This window comes from Saccopteryx leptura, chromosome X (genome assembly GCF_036850995.1).
Source record: "Saccopteryx leptura isolate mSacLep1 chromosome X, mSacLep1_pri_phased_curated, whole genome shotgun sequence".
Lineage (NCBI taxonomy): Eukaryota > Metazoa > Chordata > Mammalia > Chiroptera > Emballonuridae > Saccopteryx > Saccopteryx leptura.
Window position 1 is genome coordinate 65,800,619 of NC_089516.1, and position 18,883 is coordinate 65,819,501.

Below are 18,883 nucleotides of genomic sequence, written 5' to 3' on the forward strand. Positions count from 1 at the left end.
GTCTTTTCTAGCCAGAGTACCAGAAGAGGCCTATCACAGCCTGCCTACTCCTACTTGGATTAATTAGGTGGGTGATGGGCCACTTCCCGCCCCTCACGTCAAACCCCCACACTCCCCAGCCAAAATTCCCCCACCTACCTCTCAGCCTCTGGGCAGTCCCTCCCCCCAAAGCCCTGCCTTTCTCCCTCCTTCCCCCTTGTTGGGGGGGCAGTAAGGCAGCAGAAACCAGAGTTGGTTATAGGCATTTATTGAATTCATTTATTGATTTGACACACTTCCCCACTCCAATCTAGCACATGATACAATCTGGATAGGCCAGGCGTTGACACAGGAAATGATGGGAACCCACAGCAGGGCTGGGGGAGGGGACAATGCAAGGGGGACTGGAGGAGGGGCTGCTTTGGGGGCTGGGGTGGAGGCGCCCCAGATGGCCTCCCTGGCAGGTGCTAGTAAACCTGATCCACATTCCCCTCCATCCCCGCTCAGTTCCCAGACCCTCAGCCAAGCTCCCCAGCTCCTGCTTCCCTGTTCTACCCCCCCCACCTCCCCACCCCTGCCTGCCACCACACACATTTCCACATAACCCCTGTAGTCAGGCAAGGGGAAGAAGGGCAGGGACAGCTGTCAGGGGCCTGGAACAGGGAGGTCTCTGTGCCTAACTTTACCACTTAAATCCTTCCCTCCTTCTCCTCCCCCTCCCACCCCCTTCCCTGGCCACAAACTAATTCCAGGCCTTCCATGGCTCCCACCGTAGGACTAACCCACAGCAGGTCACGGGAGAGTGTGGATGCATCCCAGCACTGCATGCTCCTAGGCACAAAGTGGCAGAATGTGGGGGGCCTGGCGTGGTTCTTTCCTTTGGGAAATTCTGAGCCAGTCCTGCTGCTCGCTGCTGCGCCCCCTTTCCCCATGTCTCCCCCAGACATTATGTAGTGTTTGCAACATGTCACTAGGACAAAGCCTTCAGAAAGAAAAAAAAGAAAAAGCATTCCCTCCATCACTAGCACCTTGCCACTGGTAAAAATCTCTATATTTGTGTTTATAGTTCTTTAAAAGTTTATAAAAAGCCTTTCTGTTATCTGCAGTCTTCCAAGGGTCACTTGGCCTGGCGAGACACTCCAGTGCTCAGACCTTGGCCCTTCCAGGTCCCCCCTCCCCCCCACTGGCCTAAGAGGCCACTGCATAAAAACCCCAGGCTCAGCCTCGCCTGGACCAGCTCAGATAAGACACTACAAAAAATCCTGCTCCCAAAGGCAGGGTAAGGCCACTGGTGACTTCACATTTCCAACAGCATTGCTGCCCATTACAAAACCTAGGAGATGGCTCTAAAGAGGGGATCTAACTCCCTAATTGGCACAGTAAGGATAAATCCCCTCCCTTCCCCCCCCTACCGTTTTCCCTCCCCCCCACAGTTCCCATACGGGGCAGCTGTAACTTTATTAATTTCCTCAACACCTGTGTGAGTAGACCCCATTCTAGCTCTACAGTAGGGTCCCAAATTCCCAGGATGGGGCCAAGGGTAAAAAGTGGATATGGGTGCCCCTGGCTCCACCTCTGAAGCAGGGGACAAAGCTTCCAGCCATGGCTCAGGGATCTGTTAAAAAAAGAAACAGAGGAGAAGGTAAGAGGCTCATCTGGGGCGTGACTACGTCCCATCATCACCGTCCACCACTCAGGATAACAGGAACAGCACGCTACCCATAGGGGTGGACACTGCTGAAGGGCCCGGGGGGGGGGGTCCTATCTGGAAACTGCAACTGTGATATGGCATTCTCCCTCTAACTCCCAGGAGCTGTCCCTCCCCCTGTTCCACGTGCAGCTGGGCAGCCAGCAGTGGGCACAGTTGAGATGCTAGTGATCAGGGCATGCAGTACCTGGCTCAAAGTTGAAGTCCAGGCCCTCGCCCCCATCCATGAGGTCACTGATGATGTTATCCATGTCACACTCCAGGTTCTCCAGATACATATCAAGATCGAGATCCTGAGGCATTCTGGCTTGGCTTGTAGATGTAGATTCAGTAGAGGGTGTGGGCATGGGAGTCCCCAGGGCCTTGGGGACAGGAGCAGCCACCATAACTGGAGGTGGTGCTATCATTGGAGGTGGGGGAACCAGACTGCTGGGGCCCGGAGCCTCTGGGGGCTTGGGGCACAGGCCAACTCCCGTGGCTACTTTACTGGAGGAAGGTATCCCCCCCAACAGCAGAAGCGTGGGAGCCTGGGACAGAATGGGATCCACCGGGGTCATGAGGACATCGGCGGGGGGCGGGGGGGTATCTGAGGTGAGCAGGGCCTCCAGGGACTGGGAGCTGGAGAAGCACCCTTCCCCCACCGCCAGGGGCCCCTCCACTGGGCTGAAGAGGGCGCTGCCATAGGTGTGTAGGGCGCCCGGGACCCCAGGATGCTGCAAAGAGAAGCCAGAGAGACTACTCCGAGAGAGCAGGGAGTGGGGAGATGTTAGATTGAGCCCATCCAACAGCTCCAGATCTTCCTTCAGAGGGGGCGGGATGCCGCCCGCATAGCCACTGACGGAGGCAGGCATCTCCTCCCCCGCCAGCACCTCGGCCTCGGGCCTCGGTGGGGACAGCCGGGTGCTGACCGTGCTGGCGTTGGAGCTGCTTCGTGGACGGAAGGCGGTCCACACATCGGCCTCCTCGCGGTTTCGAGAGCCAGGGCTGCCTGACCACTTAGCGAAGTGGCCAGCGGGGCTCTTCGGGGTGGCGCCTTCGGGTGGCGCCGGCAGCACGGCCGGCTTCTTCTTGGGCGCCTTGCTGCGGCCCCGGAGCAGCTTGCTGCTGCTATCCATGGAGGCGGCCCTGCGGCGGGGCGCCTTGCCGCTCTTGCCCCCGTCGGGGTTCAGCATCCACCACGAGCTCTTGCCGGTAGCCTCGTTGTGCACCTTGATGAACTTGCTGTGTAGGGACAGGTTGTGGCGGATGGAGTTCTGGAGAGGGCAGAGGCGGCAGGAAAGGGACATGAGTCCTGGACAGGGGGGGGGTCAGTGACCCGCAGTCCGGTCTCAAAGGATGCTGGGCCGCAGCCACAGCGTTCCTGGAGACTTGAACCTACTCACATACAGGGGGGGGAAATAGGCTCGGGTGGGGGTGGGGAGGAGACCACACACGCGGCTCCCGCGGGAAGACAAGCTGCTCAGCCTCAGCTCCAGACTGCTCTGTGCAGGGCGCCAGACCCAACCTGAGCACCAAGCGGCGGCAGACCGCAGGGTGCCCACCCTGAAAAAGCTCAGAGCATGGAACTCCTCCCCGGTCTCTGGGGGGCTGTCTGGGGCTGGGGGGCATCACGGAGACACACTCCTGGTTCAGCAAGCACTAGGCTGGGATGGGAAAGCGCATTCCACGGCTCCACCCCTTTCCTTGAGTGCAGGCCTGGGTGGAGTTCTCAGGACAGTGGCGCAACCCCAGACCAGGACTGACCCACCCTGTCCTGAGCCAGTTCTCCCAACAGGCTGAGGGGCTGGAACTTCCATGCAGCTGGAGCTCCGCTCCCCGCAGGGCATTTGGGTCCCAACTCTCCAGAAGATTCGAAGATTCCTTTTTTTTCTGATTTCTCCCAATTCCCAGACACACACCCTCAACTACATTCAGGCCAGGCTTCTCACTGTGCCTCAAACACACGAGGCACATTCCTCCTCCCTCCCTCCTTGTCCAGGGCAAGAGCTTCCCTCTGTAAGTTCTTCTGGTCCGCCCAAGCCAAGCCTAAGTCTCCTCTCTTTAACAAAGTGCTTGCTTGACTCTCTTGCAGCCAAATTTATTGCAGAGTATTTTAAATCTCTTCCACACAATTTCCCCCAATCTCTATTGTGTCTTTGACAGTTTCACAGAATTAGTCCCGACAAGTGTAAGTGCACAGGACACAGATCAGGTCATCTATTGAGGCGGTGCCCCCCAGTTGTGTGCCTCTCAGAGTGCCTGGCTCCAGATACATAATCAAGCTCCCAGTACAGAACGGACTATCTCTCGCCTGATCGGTGGATGGTCCCCAGGTGCTAGCAAGTTCCCTTGAGGCCCCGTTGGCTCCTGAGTACCTTGGATATTAGGAGTTACATGTTGGCCCTTCCTCTCTCTGCTGCTGATACTCTGCTGGAGATAAGTTTTTCCCCCAGTGGCCCAAGGCATGGAGATTGGCCAATTCTTGAGCCTCTAGAGCAGCTTTTTTCTACTGGCTGCCCCAGGCTTGTTACGCCATCCTTTTGTGCCCCCCGACCTCCCTTCTCTTTCCTACCTCCATTCCCTCACTTCTCAGGAATTTGTGCGTGTGATCTCCAACCTTAGGGACACCTGACCTCCCACATGGAGCTCCTTAGAGTTCCAAAACTCGGGAGAAGCCCAGAAGGGCTTGGAGCAACTAGCAGGCTGAGGCCATGGACAGTGAAAAATCACTTCATGTGTTCCTGACTCCTCTACATAAGGAGACCCTTTGCCTAGAGAAAGATGCTTAAGAAGCTTCTTGTTCCAAGGCTCTCTAGCTAAAGAACTCCTCATCTTCCTGGGACCCTACAGTAATGGCACTTCGCCTACTCTGGCTACGTTAACCCTCTTACTTCCTTCAAGGAACCACACTGGTCCATGCAGCCTGGACTCTTAGCAACTGAGGACCACCAAGACCTCTGGTACCATGATTCCTCCTTTACATCCTCTAACTCTGGGTCTACTGAGAAGGCCCATTCCTTTCCCTACTACTCGGTACACATGAGGCCCAATTCTTCATCCCCTCTTCTGTAGGTCTTGGAAGTGGTGCACAGTACAGCCACCTACCTGGAGAGGCCAGCTCCCTAGGAGCCTATCATTCTTACCTGTTGGAAGGGGGGTGACTGCTAACTGCTACCCAGGCCACCTAAACTAAGTTTTCTTGTTCTAAGTGGGTGCCGCCCCCTGGTGGGGTGGTAGTAACCTTGGCAAGTCACCAGTTAAGCCAGTTCAGGCACGAAGTCTCCTTGGAGTTGGGTGGGGATGGGAACTGCGGGCTGAGGGCCCAGAGGCCCCAGGCTCAGTGTAATTTGGCTTCGCCACCATTCCAATGAAGAAAATTGGACAGCATGGACTAGCAGCGAGAACATACGATTTACAGTTAGACCTGAGTTCAAGTCCTCAATCTGCTGATTTTAAGCGAATTTTCTAACCTTTCTAAACCTTAGTTTCCTAATATGTAAAATGTGGAATCCCAGAATTGCTGTGCAGATTAATCAACTATTAAAAATTAAAAAAAAAACACTTTGTAAACTAAAAGCCCCGTATAAGAGTGAATTACAAGGAGGGATGACACTCCCACAGTATAACCAACAACTCACGGTTATTTCTTCTACCCTGGAAAATGAACCTAAGGGAAAAGAAAAACAGCTGTGTAGGCTGGGTCCAAGGAAGGGAGCTCTTTATGAGCTGAGGCTGTGGTGTGGCAGTCTACCCAGAAATAGTGCCAAGGGTCTCAGTCAGCTGTCCTGTTTTCTGTTCTACCCAAGCCCTAGGGCTACTACAGATCTGATCCCTTGATCTCTTAGACCGAGGGAAGACCCTCTCCTCTCTCAACCCTCTGGACTTCCTTGTATGCTGACCTCACCACCTCTGGCGCGTACAAGACATTCAGAGGGGTTGAAGCTCCCCGATTCCGTGATTAGAGACCCATATTTCTTAAGACACGTTTTCGAAGCATTCAGCGAGATCTTTCCTACAGTGTCTTCATGGATAGCCAAAGGAACGCTCAACCTCACACTCTAAAGTCACAGCCCTCTCTCCCCCTCTTTTTTCCTTCATGATTAGTATTCCTCAACTTTCCTCCCAAAGTTGGATAGCCTCTTACTAGAGAGAGTTTCTTGGCATTATCAGATAAACGGAGGCAGGTAGCGGCTCCCAGCCCTTTTTTCAATTGTGAGTAAGATAAGCTACTTCACCTCATGAGTATCACTCTTTTCAACTTTTGCCAACTCCACTCCGTCTCCTTGGGTGGAGGAGTTCTAGAACAGAAGCTCTACCCTTAGGGATTGGGAGGCAAGGACGGAATCTAAGTAATCCCACAGAAATGGGAGAAAAGGTGTTGGGGTGGGAGGTGGGGGCGGAGGGAAGACTAGGTTTATGTGGAGAACCCACACAGCTCCTGCAGTACATAGGATAAAGACTTCTCTGTGGGAATAAGTGTTTGGGGCAGCCCAAGCCAACACTTGTGCTGGGAGTGTTGAGCAGTGAGCAGAGAATTCCATTTTCTCCAGGGCAAGGACAGTGTCTTATTCATCTGTGATCATCCAGCATCAGGCACTGTACTCTGCCCTAAGTAAGTGTTTGTCTAACTGACTATTGAAGGTGAATCTGTGGGGTGGGGGGTGGGGTAAAAGTGGTCCCAGAATAGCAGTAAGGAGGTAGGGGGCCCAGGGGCAGGTAAGATAGTTTTGGGACAGAGGTGAGGGGGTCAGAATTACCTTCCATCCTGCCGAGCTGTTGCTGTCACCCTTGTCCTTGAAGTAGGGCACAGTGCGGACCATCCACTCATAGATCTGGGCGAGTGTCAGTCGCTTCTCCGGGGCGCTTTCAATGGCCTGGCTGATGAGCTCTGCATATGACTGATTTCCCCAGGCATTCCGGCGGGAGCCTCCCTTCCGAGGACCTGTTACAGCCCCCAGGATCCCGGTCTGGGGGCCCCCTGCCGGCTCTGGGAGCTGGGAGGGCAACAGGATTGATTCTGAAGGACCCTCCGTGTGTACCTTCTCTCCCAGACCTGGCTCCACCTCGCGCGGCTCGGGCAGCTGAGTAGCAAGATCTGGTCGGGGCAGGGGCCAGGTGCAGGAGCGGGGACGGCTCTGGGGTTCGAAGTCGGGGTCGAGGTCTGTGATCGCGGCAGCCTCTGTGGCTGAATTCACATTCCCTGGATCCATACGTGGAGCTGCGCCTCTGCGTTCAGAGGAGCCTGCCACAGTCCCTCACGATGCCTCCCCCCAGGGGGGACGCACCCAGGGCCAGGAGGCACATCCCTGCCAGTCCTCAGAAAGTCTGCAACTTCCCCGGAGTCCCCGGACCCTAGTCCCCCCGTCTGTCCCTTCCACACAAGTCTGCTTCTGTTCGTGACTACAGCCTGCAGCCCCAGAGCTCTGCGCGAGACACCACCTGTAACCTCCGCCTGGCGAAGGCGCTTCTCCTCCGACCTCTCACTCGGCTTCCTGCTCTTTTAAACCCGAGCCACCGGAGCCCCTCATACTTGGCGCTCCCGTCTGCGAACGTCCCCTTGCTGCAGTTCCCACCCCCTTTTAACTTGCTGTCCCCCGGACACTCCTCCCAAATTTCCTCCACCCTGATCACTGCCCTCCCCCACGCCCCGCTCCCTCGCGTCACTTGCCCCTCCCCTGGCTCCCCCTCCTCCGTCTCTTCCCTTCCCTCCACTCTTAGGAGGGTCCACGTCCCCTCGACCCCAGCTTCTCTTTTTCCAGAGCCAATTCCCCTACCAATCCCCCCACCCCCCGCCCCCCGGGTCTTCCTTTTGTTTTGCTCGGAGCTGCAGCCCCGTCCTGACGTCTCTGTTTACCACTCGCTGGGGCAGCCATCTGCGCACGCGCCTGGAGAGCCAGTTGGGAAACCGAGTTCATCAGGCGTGCCACCCCGTTCAGGCTTGGGGACTGCGTTTCCCGTCGTGCTTAGCGGCCAGAAGCCCGATAAGGGCGGCAGGGGAACGGCGTGGCAGGATATCGGGAGGTGGAACTTTATCAAAGGTGGTTGCGAACTCTTTATCTTTCCTTGAAAATCTTTTTCCCCCCTCCTTTCCCCCCTTTCCACCTCCTTCCTTGTGACTCAGGGTCACCTAGGTGACCGGGTGGAGAGATGCTAGACTTTTCCTTCTTTCAGTTAAGAGAGGGAAGAAGGAGAAAATGCAGCCTCTACGCGAGGCAGAAAACCGAGAAACCAGAAGCGAAGAACTGACCAGGAAACAGGCTGTTCTGCCTGTCGGGGAGTTGGGGGCGGCCTTGTGTAACGTAAACAAATGGTTAGTTGATGGTAGTGCGTCCCCCACCCCTCCTAATCCCCCCTTACTCAGGTCACACTGACGGTTTGGTCGCTGACCAATCAGTGTTCTCCATTGGCTCTTCTGGCCTCGGGGTAAAGATTGATATCTTTAAGGTACCCACCTCCGGCGGCTTCACTTCTTCCAACAGGCCCCAAACTGAACTCCTTTCTTTGTTTCTGCACCCACACCCCTATCCTTTCTCTGGCTACTCTTATCTCTAAATTTGGTAAATGGTTGCCCTGACCCACCGAGTCTCCCAAGCTAGACTTACCCCTCACCTTTTCATCTTCCTAGCTTCTCACATCCAAATCCCTTTTCAAGAGTTTATTTATCACTGGATTAAAATCCAACGTCATCTTAATCGAACTAATTACCCTCACCAATATTTTCCTCACTACAGTGCATGTTTAATACTGCCAACAAAATTACCTTTCTAAGACACTTTCTGGATAATAATAGCTAAAATGTATGGTGTGCTATGTGCCAGGCACTGTCCGGATCGCTTTACATGCACATTAGCTCATTTACTCTTCATCAATCCTGTGAGATAGTACCACTATTATCCTCACTTTATAGATGAAGGCACTAATGGTATGAGATTTAGTGACTTGCCCAAAGTCACACAGCTAGGAGGGAGAACTGGGACTATATCGCTTATATGTGATCATATAATTTCCTTGCTTAACACTTCCTTTGATTTCCCCCATTGCCTGTGCGCTCAAGTTCAGACTCCTTAACAAGGCATACAGCTCTCTTCAGAGCTTGGCCATTTCCCAACTTTTTTTTTTTTTTTTTTTTTTGCATTTTTCTGAAGCTGGAAACCGGGAGGCAGTCAGACAGACTCCCGCATGCACCGGACCGGGATCCACCCGGCATGCCCACCAGGGGGCGATGCTCTGCCCACCAGGGGGCGATGCTCTGCTCCTCTGGGGGGTCACTCTGTTGCATCCAGAGCCATTCTAGCGCCTGAGGCAGAGGCCACAGAGCCATCCTCAGCGCCCGGGCCATCTTTGCTCCAATGGAGCCTCCGCTGTGGGAGAGGAAGAGAGAGACAGAGAGGAAGGAGAGGGGGAGGGGTGGAGAAGCAGATGGACGCTTCTCCTGTGTGCCCTGGCCGGGAATCAAACCTGGGACTCCTACATGCCAGGCCGACGCTCTACCACTGAGCCAACCGGCCAGGGCCTCCCAACTTTCTTGCTGCATCTTTCCCTGGGCTCACTAAGTTCCAACCAGTCAGAATTTTCTGGTTTCCTGGAAATGCCACCCCCTTTCTACCTTTCCTGGGCTGTTCTCCCTCTCATCACCTTCATCCCAAGTCTCTTATTCTGGAAAACTTCTATTCAGCCTTTCCTATCTCTGTCAGGTGCAGTTAGCTCTTTCTTTTCTGAATTTTCAACCATTTCATACAGGCTTGTGTTATATAGCACAAACCATACTGTATTGTAATTATTTGCTTATATGTATGTCTCTTCCACTTAACTGATCTTGAGAGCTCAGACCAGTTTTATGTAGCTCTGTGATGCCAGCTTGGGGTCACATACAGTGGTAGACATTTAGTAAATGATGTTCAAATGAATGGGATCAGGGACTGAATGACATTGCACTTGTACATTCAATGGCTTTTTTTAAAATAAATTTTTATTAATTTTAATGGGGTGACATCAATAAATCAGGGTACATCTGTTCAAAGAAAACATGTCCAGGTTATCTTGTCATTCAATTATGTTGCATACCCATCACCCAAAGTCAGATTGTCCTCCGTCACCTTCTATCTAGTTTTCTTTGTGCCCCTCCCCCTCCCCCTTCCCCCACAGAGGAGCAGGGTCAGAGACCTTTGCATGGGCTGTGACCAGAGTCTCGGTGTGGTCCCTGCATCCTGAACATCGACAGCTTTTTAATAAATGTATCATATGTATTTTATGCCTGTCCAAGCCCAAATTGTCCTGTTACATGGCAAGCTCATAGGGGTTGGGTGTGCAATTTAACTCCTAGCATTATTTGCAGTGTTGCTTGACACGTACTGCGTTGTGGTGACCAGGCTTTGCTCCTGTCGGGAAGGATTTCCACACAACCTGGAATTTTTCAGAGGCAGCAGCACACGGGGCCTTCAAAGTCATATTAGTCTACTCATGGTAACATAATCATCTTGGCTTTACATATTCCTGCTTCCTTGTACTCCAACATGCAATGGTCCTTCCTTTGTCATGAAGAGGGTAAAGACTTACCAGACCGTGTATTTCTATCTGAGCTCCAGACTAAAGAGATGGGACATAGTTGTTCACAATGCCTACAAACATTTCCTCTGTATCCCTCTCCCTCCTGCCTGGAGTACTTGGTAAAGGCTGCATGAGTGGTGAATTTGGTTAGGAGAGACCCTGGTGGGCACTGAGTCACAAGGAGCTCTCTTCTAACTGAAACAGGCATGGTGGGAGATCACGCAGAGCTGCTGAGACAGGGAAATGGCAGGGCAAGGCAGGCACCTGCCCTGGCTTGAGTTATATCTTGCACTGTCGCCCTTTGTGCATTTTTTAGAAAATGTCCACCTTTCCACCACCTCTTGTCCATTACCTCCTTACATTTCCAACTCAAAGCTCAAAACTTAGGTGCTCTTGGAAACTTTCCCAGACTGGTCCAACTTGACAGATCACTTATCTACTTTGTATCTCCTGAACCTCTGTGAACTCACAGTTTGTATTCTTTCATTTTGTGCTTGTGGTTAACATGGCTTCTCATTTCATGAGGGCATAATTGTCTCCCCAGCTAGATTGTAAATGCTGCAGTCAATCAACAGATGGTTATTGAGCTTTTACTGTAAAGATGAGAATATACCTTGAAACTCTGGACAGATAAAAATGACCATAAGCCATAGGACCAGATGATTTCAGAGGATTGAGTTGAAAGGGCAATGGAATGGTAAAAACACTACAACTTAAAAGCATGTGCCTGGAGAGGTCAGGGTTGTTCCCCTTATTACTGTGGGAGTACTAGCATATACATTAGTCAAGAAAAAGAGTTAGCAAGGTGGCCTTAGAGAATAGAAGAGACAATAGTGATAAAGAGGACTAGTAGAAGTCCTCCCGAAACCACTGTAGTCATAAATTATGAACAGATATGGCAGGACATGGCGGAGTGGGCACAGGCCTTTTTCCTAGTCGCAGTCCCAGAGTTTGTGGTCTCAACTGGCTCCCCATTCACCACTTGTTTTTTTCCTTCCTCTTGAAGGGCACAGGCTTTTGGCTTTCTTGCCTCTTTACTGCCACCGCCCATTCTTCTACCTGGGTGCCACCCCCCAAGCCTGCTGCCAAACTGGCTTTATTAATTTGAATTGAGACAGACGTTTCCCCGCTTCTTTTTTACCCTGCCCAGCTCTGAAAAAACACACAACCCCCACCTAGGGTTTGTACAGGATTTTTGCTAGTGCCTACAAGGAAAGATGCAAAAGTTAACAAAAAGCACTGAGAAAGTTCAAGGAATCTCAGAAAGCACCACCTCTACTTGTGCCTGGTTTTCACAGACATGTATAAAAACGTACATTTTTTAATTTTTTTATTTACTGATTTTAGAGAAAGAGGGAGAGAGTGAGAGAAATATTGATTTTGTTGTTCCACTTACTTAGACATTCACTGGTTGATTCCTGTGTGTGCCCTGACAGGGATCGATCCTAAAACCTTGATGTATTGGACGATGCTCTAACCAGCTGAGCTACCCAGGCAGGGCCATGCATATTTTTAGTAACCTTCTTTTCTAAGTCCTTCCTTATGTGTTTCTGCAGAAGATTTCTAGTTCTTCTCTTAGAAGCCAGTACCACCCTCTGAACTCTGTTGTTTTTATTTATTTATTTATTTTTCTTTTTGTGTTTTTCTGAAGCTGGAAACGGGGAGGCAGTCAGACTCCCGCATGCACCCGACCGGGATCCACCCGGCACGCCCACCAGGGGGCGATGCTCTGCCCATCTGGGGCATCACTCTGCCGCAACCAGAGCCATTCTAGCGCCTGAGGCAGAGGCCACAGAGACATCCTCACCGCCCGGGCCAACCTTGCTCCAATGGAGCCTTGGCTGCAGGAGGGGAAGAGAGAGACGGAGAGGAAGGAGAGGGGGAAGGGTGGAGAAGGAGATGGGCGCTTCTCCTGTGTGCCCTGGCCAGGAATCGAACCCGGGACTCCCGCACGCCAGGCCGACGCTCTACCACTGAGCAAACCAGCCAGGGCTTGAACTCTGTTGTTTTTTAAAAATCTTTTCAGTTAGTAAATACTTCTTAGGAGCCTACTGATTTTTTTCCAGACACCAGGCTAAGTGCTTTTATGTCAAGTGCACTGAAGTGGACTGAAGCCTTGGGTTTAGCTCCAGTGAGATTTGGTTTGGCACCATTACGCAGCTCAAGGCAACATTCAGTCCCTACTGGGCCCTGGAAGTCCTTCGGATGCAGTGAAAAGAGCACTCGATTGAGTCAGGAGATCTGAGTCATTCTCATAGCTCCCATCACTGACTAGTTGAATGATGATAAAATGACACTACTATTCATAACTAACATTTATTGAGTTTTTAGTATGTGTTAGGCACTGTACTAAGTTCTTTACATGAATCATCTGATTTAGGCCACACAAGAAGCATGTGAGTTAAATGCTGTTACCATTTTTGTTTCGCACAGGTGAAGGGACCTAGTGAAGGCCCAGAGCTCCAAGCGGTAGATCAGAGTTACAAATCCAGGCAGGCTGACTCCGGAGCCTCCATGAGTCAGTTCACCTCTGCTGGCTTTGTTTGCTTCAGTTGTAAACTGAGACTGTTGTACTCGATATCTCTGAAGTCTCTCCTAGCTCCAAAGGCCCAGCTATCTCCTGTGATCTTTTGGCCTTAGGCTGCTCTGAGCTTTCACTCGCCCCCATGCTGATGGCTCCTGGCCCCTGTAGGAACAGGGGCCGCAAGGCCCCATCTCTCAGGTTTTGACCTCCTCCGAACTGACCTTTGAGCTTCTCCCAACAGGCCTCCATGGTTCCAACGATTGAATGTCGTACTGGCAAGATGGTTACTGGAGTTATTAACCAAAAAATTTCCACTACATGAAAATATGCTTATGTTTAAAATACATTGAGAGAAGATAGGAGAAATGCCAAAAACTGTTAACAGTGCTTATCTTTTTTTATTTTCTAACTTTCTTATAGTTCTCCAATTTAATATGACTGTGTATAACTTTTGAACCGGGAGAACGCTTTATATTTTGTCTCGTTCTATAAGGGATCTGAGACATTTTACACCCCCCCCCCCCCGGCAAAGAGTACAAATGTCATGAGATTGTAGAAATGAAACATCAGAGGCACAGAAAGGAAGAAGAAGAAGCTAATGTTCTGAAAACTAAATTCACCTTTTGGGGCAGCCAGGGGAAAAGGGAAACAAAGTAAAATACAGAACTCTTGTTATCAGAAAGAAAGATATGTAGCAATTCCTCAACAGAGACAGATTTTCCTGTCACTAAAGTCTTTCTTCCCCCATTGAAAAGACTGGGCTGCAGCAAACAAAAATTTTTGAACAAGTAAAACCTTTCTAACCCCATTGCCCTCATTCAATTTTCAATTTTGCCTATCGGCTTTCAGTTCTTGTCCACAGACACAAATAATTTTACATGGCTGCAGTTATAGTCTGTATGCTGTGTCGTGTTCTGTTTTTTTTCAATGAACATGTCCTAAACACATTTTCATATTTAGTCTTCCAGAATTATAATTTTAACAGCTACAAAATGGTCCATTGCTGGCACTGAATTCCATAAAAAAATTTCTCATGTGGGATTAACATAAGGAACAATGTCCTCAGTAAGTTTCATAGCACACACAGAAGAGATTTTCATATTACTTTCTTGTAACTACGCTGGCTGAAAGCCAAGGGTGTAACATTAAAGCCTTTTCTGCAGGGGCTGAGCTAATATGGCTCAGGCATAGTGTAACTTTCTGGTGTTCTAACTTGATCTGAGACACAACTTAAAATGCCACCTAAAGGAGTGGATGGATAGAATGTCCCTTACGATATATTCCATAAATATCTCTTCTCATAGCCAGTTTTTTGATGAGACCCTCAGAGGCTGATGATACTTATTCTCTGATGAAGGCCAGAAATATTGGTATGCTCTGTTGTTGACTGAGGCGGGATCCATATGTTTTGGAAGCCAGATGAACAGGTGGTTGGGTGACAGGGTTTACATTCTGTCTTGAAAGTTGAGAAGCCTGACCAGGGCTATTGCCTGCATGGAAGTCTAGTCCATATTCCCACGAAGGTAGGGTGCAGGTGACGCCTGCTTTTTCCTAGGAAGCAGCTTTTGGGTCTAAACAGTTTTCAAAAGTCATCACCAGTCAGGTGGCCTGAGAACAAAAAGGGAAGGTTCGTAAATATTCCGAAGGAACCTCTGCTTTTAGGAATTGTAGGCTCCTTGTGTGCCTGCTGGTATGAATTGGTTGCAGAATGGGGTTTTATATTGGGAAGTTGAATTTTGGACACTGTCACTAAGGACAATTAAAAACTTTTACAGAAATGATGTTGAGCTGTTATTTATGACACAAATTATATACCATAACCAATTGCCTCTTAATAACTATACTTCATATGTGATAAACTAGTTAACAGCATCAAGGTGAATTCATTGTTTTTATTTAACATTTTTTATTTTATTAACATTATAGCCACAAGACAAAAACATAGAAAAAATAGAAAAATAGAAGAAAATAATTATCCACAATCCAACTACCTTAACACAATTATTGTCAGGGTTCTTGTACTTCCCTTATTTTTTCACCATCATATTTTTATATATCTATAATCATATTGTATATATAATTTGAATCCTATTTTAAAATTCTAATTATACAGGTAAAATGTGAATATATATATATTCATTAAAAAACTTAGACTATTACAGAAAAATCTAAAGGTCCCATTTATCCCTTTTCACCTCCATGAATTTACCATGGTCATAAGTTTGGTATGTATTCTTCCAGACCTTTTTATTTTTACATATTTTTCAGTTTATTATTGATTTGAGAGAGAGAGAGGAAGAAGAAAGAGAGAGAGAGAGAGGAGAGAGAGAGAGAGAGAGAAACATCGCTCTGCTCTGTATGTGCCCTGATCGGGTATCAAACCCACAACCTCTGTGCATTGGGACAATGCTGTAACCAACCAAGCCATCCGGCCAGGGCCCAGACCTTTTTAAAAAAGTAGTCTTACATAGGAAAAATGTAGTATTGTTTTGTGTGCAATAAATTGTTACATTCAGCAACTGACTTCTTTCTTTTTTTTTAAAATATTTTTTTTGAGAGAGAGAGAGGAAAGGAGAGAGAAAGAGAGAGAGAAGCATCAACTTGTTCCACTTAGTTGTGCAGCCATTGATTACTTCTCATATATGCCCTGACCTGGGTTCAAACTGGTGACCTCGGCACTCTGGGCTGATGCTCTATCCACTATACCACTGGCCAGGATAGCAACTGATGTTTTTCACGCAAAAGTGTTTTTGAGATCTATTCTCAAAACATCTAGTTCATTCCCTTTAACTGCTGCACTGTATTCCATTTAATGGATAAACCACATTTAGCCATTCCCTGAAGGAGAAGTGTGTGTGTGTGTGTGTGTGTGTGTGTGTGTGTGTGTGAAGAGGGCTAATAAGTCTGCAAAACTGCTTCAACTTCCGGATGTTACTGGGCACATTAATGCAAAGAGACACCTGAAATAAGAAAAAAGTAGGTCACTTTAGATGCAGATCCAGAGATGCCTGGTCCCAAATAACAACACTGTGAGTCTAGACTTAACAGTGCTATCCCGTAGGACTTTCTGTGACGAAGGAAATGTTCTATATCTGCACTGTCCAATACAGTAGCCACTAGCTACACGTGGCTGTTGAGCATTTGAAATGTGGCCAGGCAACTTAGGAGATGAAGTTTAATTTGATTTAAATTAATTTAAATTTAGTCACATGTGACTACTATAGGTGACTACTGTATTGGGCAGAGCAAGACTCTAGCACGGGGTAATGGAAGCCACAATCTTGTACACTACAAGTTACATGATTGGGAGGGAGCTCTAAGATGATTGTGCCTACCCTATAAAAGTCAATGGATGATGCTAAGATCTTGTATTGGTCCTTTTACATGTTCTTCTTTTAAGATTAAGTCTCCTTGTTCCTGGTTTCCAGATGGGTTAAAATATGGGTTATCTTACAGAAAAAAACAAAGTTGCTAGAAAGCTTGTCTTTGTGGGAAATGACCGTACTCAAACCGAACCATGTTGAAATTCATTTCTAATCCCAACACCCTCACTTGACATTTAATAAACTAAAATCCCCCATCAGCCATCCTACTAGCCCAGTAAAAGTTTCAAGGATGACAGAAGTAGTACACAAAGTCAAAAGAATAGTATACACATCTTACAAAAATGGTCTTGGCTATGAGCCAGTATTGTTCAGGGAGTTGAGTTGTATGTCATAAATGGGGTTTAGACCCAAAGAGAACTTATCTACTTTCTTGTTTACCATAAATGCCTCTGGGCTCCCTGAATCCCCATCCAGATCCCCTTTATCACTCAGAAGGTTCCTGACTGTCCCACATAGCCTGCTAAATCTTTAACTCACATAGATAGGCTCATGGTTATGCAATTTGCTTCAAGAGTAGGCTCCAGAATGTCCAGATCTGGTGTCCAGTTGATCTTCCCTGGCAGGGTCAGGCAGATATGACAGCACATGTGAGCTGAAGAAATACACATCTGGCCCCCGGGAGAAATAGTGAGGCATAAGGCGCAAATGTGCACTTAATACAGACAATAATAAAGTAACATAAAAAATATGTTAGCTATGCCTGTTATAAAAGTTCACGACTATCTCCTCTTTTTCATATGGGCGCCAGTGTATGAAAAGATACATACCTATCTTCTTGTCTTTCGCTCCCCCTTCCCATTTCCTGTTCTTTTATGTTTACTTTCTCTGATCTCTGCTTAGTCTCTCCTTCTGCCTCTGGCAGTCTCCACTGCTGATCCCCTTTTCCTGAGGTCATCCTCCCAGCATCCTTCCACATGGTCATGCACTCACTTAATCCACGACTGGTATCAGGTCTTTGAGATGTAAGTTCAAGAGAAAGGAGACTTAAAAACAGTCCTGTTTTACTTGTGATTGTGGTCTAGTATACCAGTGACTTTTACCTACCTCGAGACTTTCTATTTTAAACCTTTAAAAAAGTCCCCCCAACCCACTTATTAGAATAATGCATATTTATGAAAGAAAAATTATAAAATACAGAAAAAATTATAGCACCAACAGTTCTATCACCCAATAAAAATTACAGTTAACATTTTACTATATTTCTTTCCAGTATTATTTTTCCCTTCTACATATATTTTTAAAAAACATTGTTATAATCACACTGTATGTATAATTTTGTATTTTTGGTTTTTTCTCCCACTTAACGTATAAGGATGTTTTCAAATGATCACACAGGTTCATAAATATAACTTTAGTTCCTGCATAACATTCTATCAGTTGGATGTACCATAGTTTAATCATTTCCCCCAAAAAAACTAGCCATTTATTTTGAAGTAGTATTAAAATGATTTTCACAAGCATTCATTGCCAGGGATCTATGTTTTTGTCCCAAAACAGTAATTGCTCATAGAATCACAGGAAAATAATAGTTCAATGAAAGCTGCAGTTTTTCAGAGACAGTAGATTTCTCCATCAGGTTTAAGAGAGTATAATAGCAGTGAATCTTACAGTAGTGTCAGTACCTCCCTCTACGTGACGACAGCCTAGTGTAATAGAAAGAAAAAAAAATACTTTGGAACCAGAATTCTTTCCTTTTATTTAATACATATTAATTGAGTGCCTATTATATGTCAGAAACTGCAAATACACCAATCAGAAAAAGAAAGTGCATGCCCTCAAGGAGCATAGAGTATAGTGGAGTTCACGGGCAATCAAACAAGCAATTACATACACTGTAATAAATGCTGTGGTCAGGGAAGTAAGGGGGCTATAGGTGTATAAAAGAGGAAAATTTAACTCAGACTTAAAGGATTGGGAAGGCTTCCTGGGTGAAGTAGCATCTAAGCTTAGGTATGAAGGATGAAGAGGAATTAGCAAGCTGAAGTCTGAAAGAGATGCTGTGTGTTCTAGACAGAGGGAACATCACTCAAGAATAAAGTCTTAGCCTGACCTGTGGTGGTGCAGTGGATAAAGCGTCGACCTGGAAATGCTGAGGTCGCCGGTTCAAAACCCTGGGCTTGCCTGGCCAAAGCACATATGGGAGTTGATGCTTCCAGCTCCTCCCCCTTCTCTCTCTCTGTCTCTCTCTCCTCTCTAAAATGAATAAATAAATAAGAAAAAATACGTTAAGAATAAAGTCTTATAAGCATGAGAGAGACTCCCTTTTATCTGAATATGTCTTTATTTGGCCTTCGTTTTAAATATTTTATTGATTGTTTTGGAAAGAAGGAGAGAAAGAGAGAGACAGAGAAGGGGAGGGAAGAGCAGGAAGCATCAATTCGTAGTTGCTTCTCATATGTGCCTCGACGAGGCAAGCCTGGGGTTTCAAACCCAGGACCTCAGCATTCCAGGTGACACTCTATCCACTCTGCCACCACAGGTCAGGTTATTTTGCCTTTGTTTTAAAAGAATATTGTTATTGAACATAGAATTCTGGGTTGACAGTGATTATTTTCCCAGCAATCTAAAATTGTTTTCCTACTGTTTTCTAGCATTCATAGTTTCTGAGAAAAAGTCTATTGTTATTTGAATCATTATATGCAGTGTGTTGTTTTGCTTTTGCTGTTTTCAAGATTTTCTCTTGATCTCTGGTTCTCAGCAGTTTGATTATGATACACATAGGTACAGATTTTTCCATATTTATCCTGTTTGGGCTTTGCT

At 47.7% G+C, this 18,883-nt stretch overlaps 1 protein-coding gene across 1 annotated transcript; it reads right to left on the minus strand.

Annotated features, from left to right (window-relative positions):
* Window positions 1–1,397: 1,397 nt before the first annotated feature.
* On the minus strand, window positions 1,398–7,339 carry FOXO4 (forkhead box O4). Its single transcript, XM_066356814.1, has 3 exons — window positions 6,424–7,339; window positions 1,875–2,940; window positions 1,398–1,594 (listed from the first exon to the last, which is right to left on the minus strand). Exons 1-3 carry the CDS (start codon window positions 6,874–6,876, stop codon window positions 1,587–1,589), a joined length of 1,527 nt encoding a protein of 508 aa, XP_066212911.1. The 5' UTR covers window positions 6,877–7,339; the 3' UTR covers window positions 1,398–1,586.
* Window positions 7,340–18,883: the final 11,544 nt, after the last annotated feature.

Excerpts from the sequence above, each read along its gene's own strand:
- FOXO4 (XM_066356814.1), bottom strand. The coding sequence starts at position 6,876 with ATGGATCCAGGGAATGTGAATTCAGCCACAGAGGCTGCCGCGATCACA. Across the intron at positions 2,941-6,423 it reads ACAGCTCGGCAGGATGGAAG|AACTCCATCCGCCACAACCT; the intron begins GTAATTCTGACC and ends TGCCCTCTCCAG.